Source organism: Ptychodera flava, chromosome 12, assembly GCF_041260155.1.
Source record: "Ptychodera flava strain L36383 chromosome 12, AS_Pfla_20210202, whole genome shotgun sequence".
In the NCBI taxonomy this organism is placed as follows: domain Eukaryota; kingdom Metazoa; phylum Hemichordata; class Enteropneusta; family Ptychoderidae; genus Ptychodera; species Ptychodera flava.
The window spans coordinates 19,812,042-19,821,846 of NC_091939.1; the positions used below are offsets into that span (position 1 = coordinate 19,812,042).

A 9,805-nucleotide genomic window follows, 5' to 3' on the forward strand; every position below is an offset into this window, starting at 1 on the left:
TGATAAATGTATTCTAGTCTGGACCTGAATACAAAGTGTAAACAATAACAATGCCGATTATACTCATATAGGGTATATTTATAAGCTAAATATTAGTAATTTCTCCATGGTTCAGGGATTCAAACCAGAAACTGCAGATGATACACAGAACATATAAAATTAAAAAACTGATGAAAGTTATAGTTAATGGATCTTTAAGAAAGGGGTAATCGGAATGTAATGCAAATATCTTGGTTGCTGTTTTACTTTCCTTCCAGACAGTATCACTTCCTCATCAGCCAAGTCTGTATAAAGTGGTATTGAGCCAAAACATGACATATTTTCACCCACTTGGCTTGGCCTGTTATAGCATCTTCAGTCCAATAAAAATAAAGTTTATAGTATTTATGTTTTCAACAGCCTTCTATTACAGTATTATGTTAAAGTGCATCACATGGAATATGTTGTGTTTCATTAATTTTAACCATCTTGACCTGATGTTGAAATATGGACTTGGCAGGAAAAGGGTTAATGATAACGTAATCCAATCAGTGATTGTCTAATCATTCGAAATGATTTTATGGTGTCACAGTAGCATCGCCAATTTAAAAATGACATGAACTGCATATCTTATAGTCATGATGAGTAAAACCAATGATTATACTTGGGCATCTTTAGACGTCTTTTAATTGCCCTTTTTCAGATACAGAGAAGAAAACATAAAATGTTGTGCAAGTTTCAAGAAGTACAATGAAGAAATTCCTGCCTTCCTGCAGAACCGGCCAAGGGAAATGGTGAACCACATTTGTAGCAGATATCGAAATGCCATCCACATCAAAGAGACAGACATAAAAGAGATACAAGAAGGACATTTTGTGATAGCAAGTGAATCAAGAGAGGAGAAATACCATGTAAACTTTGGAAATGAGAACGCTATGCCTTCCTGTGAATGCCACGACTGGAAGAGAACACATTGGTTATGCAAACATTTTCTGGCTATCTTCAATCACTTTCCTTCATGGGGCTGGAACAAATTATCACCTTTGTACAGAGACAGTATGTACTTTCAGCTTGACGTACCCAGTGAATACATGGCTGCATCACATTCCCTGACATCAACTCCAAGTGACAATGACGAGAGAAGTAGAAATCACCTAGATTCAGAGAACATTCCCAATGCTAACCAGATGACCAGTACGTAACCACTACAGAAAGTAAACATCTATCCTTTGCCGTCCAGTGCAGAGAACAACTAGATAAACTTAGGAACTTTACGTATCTTATGAAAGATGAGGCCGTCCTACAATCAATTTACGATCATCTCAAATCAATCAACCAGAGTGCCTGTCAACATCTTCCAAGTGACTGTGAAGGAGGTTTAGCACTGGAACAAGGTTTTATCACTACGAAGAGAAAACGACAAACTTTGAGTAATAAAGGTAAGAATTTAAACATTTTTGATGGTTTGATTGTTAATAGGGCCGTTCACAGTTTACGTCACTGTTCTCTCATTAATATGCAAAAATAAATATTTGTCCGCATTTTTAGATTACGCTTTTGAAAATTACCCGTGCAAGAACGACGAAAATACATCACAGTGGGCGACTGCTAGTGTAACAGTAAATACTAAAAAACATATTCACGACTCAGAGTACAAGCTGCAAAGACAGCCACGCATGCAACATTGATAAAATTTGTCCGCATTTCAAGCTGCGTGTTCGATGTCGCACGCGTACAGCTATATTTAGTAACAACCTGTACCGTGAACAGCGCTATTATAAAGTAAACATTGAGTGTCTCTTTATTTAACATTTTCACAAACACACATACTGACTATATAGTTTGCTAAAACTAAAATATTCCGTCTCATTTTTGCCAAACTTATGATTTATGTTAAGAATGTTCTTCCAGCAAACATACTTTGTTGTGATCCCTTTAGATTCCACTTTTCACAGCACTGTGATCCAAGACATATTTCATGAATTTATTTTAAGTCATTTACTCTTTATTTTACTCTTCTTTCCAGGAAGAAAAGCACAACGAAGTTACAAACAAGGTAAATAAAGGCCCTATCTATTTATGAATTGAACAACATTGCTATAAAATTTTATCTTTGATGAATAACAATTAACCTTAGTGAGCCAGCTTTTGGTATTTATACCCATGTGCTTACATGAGAGCATATAAGAACAATCCAGAACTTTTATTGGCATGCGCTAATTACTGTTCTAAAATTATCTCTCTTACGCAACTAATTAAATTTCCAGAACAACCAAACATGGCTAATTGAATTCAAGGTTGTGAGGTCGTTAAGGGCAGCGACCTTAAGAATGTTCTAGACTAATGAAACTCGGGTCATGATGAGTGTGGGGGGAAATGACATACATAACAGTACTGATATGCTCATTTATAATTTCAAGTACAAGTCTTTGTAAACAATGTGATATACTATAGAATAATACTGAAACAGATTTATATACCATCTTTTTAGATGTAATTATAATTACTGATGACGAAAATGAAGAGACCGGGAATAGAGATAGACCAAGGTAATCAGTCATTTATTTGTATCTCATAATGCATTTCCATGTTGCTGTCAAGCAACAGGCTCACATATAGCCACACCATTCATTTTTTTTTTGAAAACAAAAAACCAATACCAGAATCACTAAGATCATCTGTGAAGAAATGCATCAACCAATAAAATTCATTGTGCATGATGGATTAAAAATGTGAAGTATTGCATTATGTTGTTGACAACAATATACATGTACTTGCATATGATTTGATGAAATTTAAAAAATTCAATTATTTATTTTTTGTCCAATCCTTTAATGTAATATCAAGATTAACACGATGGCAGAGATTATTAGAATCACTTACAACTGAAGATATTCAAACACTTAACCCGGGTGCTTGGATTAATGGGAGCATTATAGACTTTGCACTACAGTAAGTATCTTGAATCTCAAACTAAAAGGTAGACAATGTTATACATATTCTTATATCCTATTGGTATATTGATGATGCAAATACGGTACAGTAATCTGTTTTGTCGAGATGATATGATTGTAATAACAGTAAAGCACACCCAGCAACAGTATACAACTACGGTATGTTTTGACAAGTTCACCTCAATATATGCACTTGCTATAGCTCATGCATATATGTTGTGAACTGGTCAAAATCTCATGGTTTACTCTCATAGTGTGTGCTTTATAGCATTAAATAGCCGTTATATTTTACTCATTTGAACAGTAAGGATTGCATTTATATGGATTTCTTATTTGTCGAGCAACATTTTTACTAAATGTGTTGAAATGATAGCACTGCCATAACTTTTGTCATTTTACCTGAACATTTGCAAAAGACTTTCTTAGAAGTGTTATACATACCAAAACTACAGACATGTAAGAATTCAGATAGAAAAGGTGAAAATCACAAATAAAATGGCATTGCTCTAGTTACAATAACCTGTCTAAAGTAAATATCAATAGTGTAAAGTTGTCATTGTCTCTGCACAAAAAAAATCACAAGTGAATTGTTAACAGTATGATAGGTCAACTCTGACTTTTTTTTCCTTATTACCCATCACTGTAAACAAAAACATTTACTTTATGATGGTTTGACATACTTATTATGAAAAGGAAATCTATTTGCAATTGAATTTTTTGGTATGTACCTTAAAAATATGAAAATTACAACATTGAGGGGCGGGAAATATTAACTGTAGTTTAACTGTAATATTGTATTGTACAACTTTGTTTATTGCAATTAGCTATCATCATAACAACGCAAGCAAAGAAATAAATTCAACGAGTGTGATTATTCCAACAACATTCTACCAGGCGTTAAAGGGCAAGACAAGATCACCTCGGTAAGTATACTGCCTATACCGGTAGATGTATGTTTATACCGGTATGTCTACCAATTGAAATTAGTTTTACATCAAAGTCTAAAAGTTGAATGAGACTGTATCCATAAAACCATGATAAGTTGACTCGGTCTGAGAGTGATGCAATGCTCAGTATTGCAACAGAAAACAAGTCTTGTTTCTTAGAAAATAATACGAATAATTACAATGTGGGATTGTTCTCATCACATGATTACCATTTAGACACTGTGAATAATTGTACATAACAAGTGAAAATGTTTTGAACAATGGCCTGTCAACCAACATATATCTTTATCTCTGTATTTATGAAAGGGAAGCTATAAAGACAACCAAAAGACATATACAAAAATTTTTGAAATTGTAGAATTCTACCTTGGAGGAATTTGACCATTTCACTTTATTTGGAACAAATTTTAATTTTTCAGAGATATATGGAAATCGGCAAGAAGACAGGTTCCAACTGATGTACTGTTTACAAGAAAATATATTCTTGTACCATGCAACACTGGGTAAGTAATAAGTTCAAGAACAGGTGTAACAAATAATTTGAAATGGTAATTTTTGGACAAACGGAGAAAGAACTAATGTTTTCTAAACACACAACATTATTGTAGCTAGTATTTTTTGAAAACTTATAGGATCACCAATAACAATAATAAGCAATCATCTGTCTATAAATATGTTTAAATAATTGTGATTCAATAATTGTTTATCTATCTACCTCAATCTGCACATTGAAACACTGCTACATCAGGTATGAAACTGCTTCAAATATGGAACACATTTATGACAATCGAAAATATTCCAAAAAATATACTGTATATTAACAGCACGTCTGTTTCTTTCAGAGGTCACTGGATATTAATTATTTTTGACTTATGTAGAATTCATCAACTGAACAGCTCAAATAGGTAAGAATCTTATATTATTCACAACACATTCACAATGCTGTATTATATTTCCCATTGTTCATTATGTTTTGTATCATCAATAAATCCTCGGCTAAAGGGACAACGTTGGCAATTTTTCATGAATTTTGTTTGATGCAAGATACTACTTATATTATTTGACATGTTGCAAGATACTGAATGAATGGGTGACCATGCATATATTCGACCCTGGTTTTAGACAAATTAAATGAAACCAGCACGAAAATTAATTAATGGTCATGACCATTAATTCATTCTCGTGATGGTTTCATGTATCATGTCCAAAACTGGGGTTGAATATATGCATGATCACCCATTCATTCAGTATCTTTCATATGTCATATGTCAAATAACATAAGTAGCATCTCATAACAAACAAAATTCATGAAAATTTGCCGACGTTGTCCCTTTAAGTCTACTATGTCTTCCATGTGTAGAAAAATTCTTTTCTACTTGTAAACGTGCTGAAAACGTACTTTTACGCATGTCATTCTTCTTGATTCTCATTTTCATTGATTTAGATAATTATGAATGATTTAGAGAGGAGATAGCTTTTTTGTAAAATTTTCTACTATTTTTTACTTGGTATTATTTACCAATTTTTCTGATGCTGCACATTGATGCTTATTTGCAGAAATAAAAAATTATAAGAAATGTTAATATTCAATCATACAAATCAAAGAGAATTGTTGTTAATTTATGGTACCGTGGAAAAATATAGGTTTAATGATAAAAAACGTTTTGCTGTCACAATAACAGGGAAATAAGTTTGCTGATATACTCTTTTCATCCTCTTCCACCCCCCCCCCCCCACCCCTCCAACTCCGAAAAATAGAACGCTTCTACCTTTAGGTGAACATCAGAACATTACAAATACATCTGTCATTCAATACATCAGGTATTTAGTCTTTTCTAGAAATGACAGAGATCACGAAAAATTGAAAATGTCATTCTCATTCAGATTGGAGGTCACTGTACTGGATTCACTTGGAGGAGACGATGGAGAAGATGCTGCCAGAGAAATACTTCAGTAAGTATACCGGTATTGTGATATGCTAAGATGGCCTAGGACTTAAACTGTTGAAGGTTCATTGAAATACCCCCGGTAGTAACTACATCAAACTTGTCTGTTTGAAGTGCTTGAATTTGACAGCATTATGACACAGACACATGACCTTGCCCAGCATTTTGAGTGATAACACTAAAGTAGAACCATTGAAACACAGAATCATAAGAATAAACAACATACAGTTTGCGACATTTTATAACGTGAGAGACGTTTTTAAAACAGAAGGAAGTTCCAAGTTGATACATTGCGTATTTAAGTTTTCAGATGAATAATCTAATGTGATTGCAATTTTATGATCTGAAAAACTACATCTTTGTCAACCACTGTATTATACCTATTTATAATGATTTAATAAAGGACAAGTTGTCTATCATCTCTGTACATGTATTGCTGATTAACCAATCTCAACTGATCATAAAGTTTCCAATTCATGAGCGACATGCACACTACATACCGGTATATATGCACACATATTACAAAGACTTGTTTCTTTTCTCTATGTAATCTATCAAAAGTGCTGCTTTTTTTTCAGATTTATGGAGGTAGAATGGGAAAATGCATACAATTATAGTATAGACTTGAAGGACGTAAACATTCGCTTTCCAAAGGTAAGCAACAATACTGGGGATTACCCATAATTCAAAATGATTTGTACACACACAAAGACTCCTCGGTGAAGTCTACTGCATTTCCTATATGTAGACAAATTCACAAACTAGTTTTTTTAAATGCAGAAATTATACTTTTATGAATACCATTCTTCTCAATTCCCACTTTTAATGATTTAGAAAAGTATGAGAGAGAAGATAGTATTTTTGCAAAATTTTCCACTAATTGTGTCTTCAGCCATACAGTATAACCTGATGGAAAGTGGGAAGACTAGTTGCACATGTTTTACGAAATAAGAAGATATTGATTTTTTCCAAATAGAAAGACAAAACAAATTATATGCTGACTTTTCAAAGAGAATGATCCATTCAGTTTGTCATAAATGGCTTCCTAAAGGTAATGGCATTTGTAGTACCTGCAGAATGTGACTTTCAAGGTTATTTAACAGTCTCTTTGAAGTTTATACAGAAATATTTAAATATACTTTTAATCAATATATTTTATCAATTATCTAGAGTTTTTATAGTTGCTTTCCAGCAGAATTGAATAAGTTATAAAAATTCTATCCTTGTGTACAAATCAAACTGAATTGTTGGTAATTAATTGTACTATGTAAGCCACATATATTGGAATTTCATTAGCTAAACAGAATTGACAATGAAATAAAAAATAATTGTGCTAAATCGGAAATCAGTCATATTTAAGAAGTTGCACTGTATAGTATTATGGTGTTTAAAATGATTAACCTATAAATACATGTAGTAGACATGAAAATACGGATAGTTTTCAATCGGATTCGAACCCACAACATACGGCACCAGTCGCCTAGCTGAGAGGCCACAGACAGAACCACTCGGCTAAATCTCCACTCCGCAAAAAAGAGTGGTTCAATAGCCGGCTACGTTGTTACATTGTCACATAGAAACTGGGGGACACTGTCAGTTTACACTGAATGTACTTTACAGAAATTCATTCAAACCAAACTTCCATTTAAAAAACACTATTTCCATTCCAGGTACCTGTGCAAAAGAACAGTTTTGACTGTGGAATGTTTGTAATTGCATATGCAGAAAGTTTATTGAAGGTGAGTTTGCTCATTTTATGTAAAGCTATATTATTTATAGTCATAATGATACCATAACAGAACCACATGACCTGGCTGTGAAGGACAATGAAATTGCTTTAACTAGTGAGGGGGCATATCATGCGGTAGTACTTTTCACGAACAGAGCACGTGAATAGTACAACTGGATATGTCGTACACACGGTTTAAATCCAATATATTATGATTTTTATCATTTTGTAAGTGAATATTACATTTAAATTGGTATCAGAAGTATCCCTTTAAGGTTGTGTGTGTGTGTACGGGAAAATACAGTCAGAGAATACCTGTATGTAAGCAAAGACACAAGGATGATTTTTTGCTATTTTGCATATCAACATATAAAAATGTGTTTTCTACTTTTTAACATGTAAAATGGAATACAATAATTGAATTTGGTTAATGAAAAAAATATTTTTTCTGAAATCTATATTTAGCTTTCACAAGATTAATTCTTTACTCATGCCTATGCACTTCAATTCAATGATAACTGAGGTGTTACTTGGGCTACTATGTAGTATAAGATACAAAGATACCAGAGAATGCCATAAAAATACATATCAAACATATTAAATTCTATTACGTTTCTAAACTCTATTTAGGGTAAAATTCAGGATGAGAAGAACCATGAGTGCTTGTCCAATTTATCCTTGGAAAATATTGTGAACGGCGATGATGTACAGACAACAGCAAGACATAACCTACAGGAGACTATCAAGAACATAAGGGCAACCTTGAACTGATCATCTTAATACAATTTGGTAATTTTTTTTTTCTTTTTGGGTAGTGAACAAACTATACACGCAAATAATGGTATGGTTTGTACAGGGACATGAGCCACCCTGCCCACAATCACCAGCTCCAGGTCCATTCCAACCCAGAATGGTAGCACCTGAATGGGTCCCACGCCTAGGGTTACAGGTAGGGTAGTGAGTAGACCACAGGCCTGGTCTACACTAGGGATGTGAGCCACCCTGCCCACAATCACTAGCTCCAGGTCCATTCCAACCCAGAATGGTAGCACCTGAATGGGTCCCGGCCTAGGGTTACAGGTAGGGTAATGAGTAGACTTACAAATGTAGGTCTATACAGGGACATGAGCCACCCTGCCCTGAGTGTATCATGAGCTCCAGGGCCATTCTGACCCGGAATGGTAGCACCTGTATGGGTCCCCACTAGGGTTACAGCGAAGGTGAAATTAGACAAGAAGAGGAGGACTGTAACGAAAACAATCGGAGGAGAGGAATGGCATCTGAAACGGTTTTAATGAATCATGGTGTTGGTCGCTGGCTACTTCAAGTATGCATGGATGTGTGGGTGTGCATGTGTGTGTGTGGTTGTGTTTATTTGGTTGTGTATGAGTGTATGTATATGTGCATATGTATGTCTGAGTAGATGTATGGTCACATGTTGTAATGTGGCACTTTATGTTTATACTTTTATATGTAATGTTATGTTAAAATGTTAACAATGGTAATTCAAAAGGGGTTATGGATCATTCTACAGTTGAATGTAATGTTATGTTCATTTGTTAACAGTGGTAATTGAAAAGGAGGTCAGGGACTGGTCAGTGTCTTCGGCCAGGGGGGTGGGTGAATTTTTAGGGGGTCACCCTGATGATAGTGGGGTCATAATATTTATGAAATACCAAATTGGGGGGGGGGGGGTCAGTGTGTTTTTGAATTTCGACACGGGCACATACTAGCCTAAAATGCATCATGCCGGCCACAAATTTCATCATTCAGTTGCATTTTTCGTCGCGCCCATAGGGTGCATAACTTTAATAATAATAAGAGATATTTTTCAGAGCCCCCTACAAGCATGAAACTATGATATATCAAACAGTATATATAATATATATATATATATATATATATATATATATATATATATATATATATATATATATATATCAATCAGAGATATCTGAATGTTTGAAATTTTTCGGCAAACCATTCAGGTGTTCAGGTGCGTTACTTTAAAATATCAGACTTATTTTTCAACGTGACATTCAGCCTAACTACTTTCATAATTCAGAGATATACCGGTATATAGGTTGAAGACTTGGTTGAAGTCGGTGAATTTCTAAAAAAATCTTTTGTAATAGTTTCTCGTGTGTCTCTCCTATTTCATACAAACATATTTGGAATTTGACAGCCAAGGCCAGATTTCCTTGCGATTAATGGAACGCGCAGCAGAGTTAGTTTCTGCCGGATTCGAAG

At 34.2% G+C, this 9,805-nt stretch overlaps 1 protein-coding gene across 1 annotated transcript; it reads left to right on the forward strand.

The window, feature by feature from the left end:
* Nucleotides 1-1,261: 1,261 nt before the first annotated feature.
* LOC139146174 (sentrin-specific protease 1-like) lies at nt 1,262-9,430 on the forward strand. Its single transcript, XM_070717583.1, has 11 exons — nt 1,262-1,418; nt 2,006-2,035; nt 2,471-2,528; nt 2,827-2,931; nt 3,758-3,856; nt 4,300-4,383; nt 4,723-4,785; nt 5,765-5,833; nt 6,405-6,480; nt 7,497-7,565; nt 8,186-9,430. The coding sequence occupies exons 1-11, from the start codon at nt 1,262-1,264 to the stop codon at nt 8,324-8,326; spliced, it is 951 nt and encodes a 316-aa protein (XP_070573684.1). The 3' UTR covers nt 8,327-9,430.
* Nucleotides 9,431-9,805: the final 375 nt, after the last annotated feature.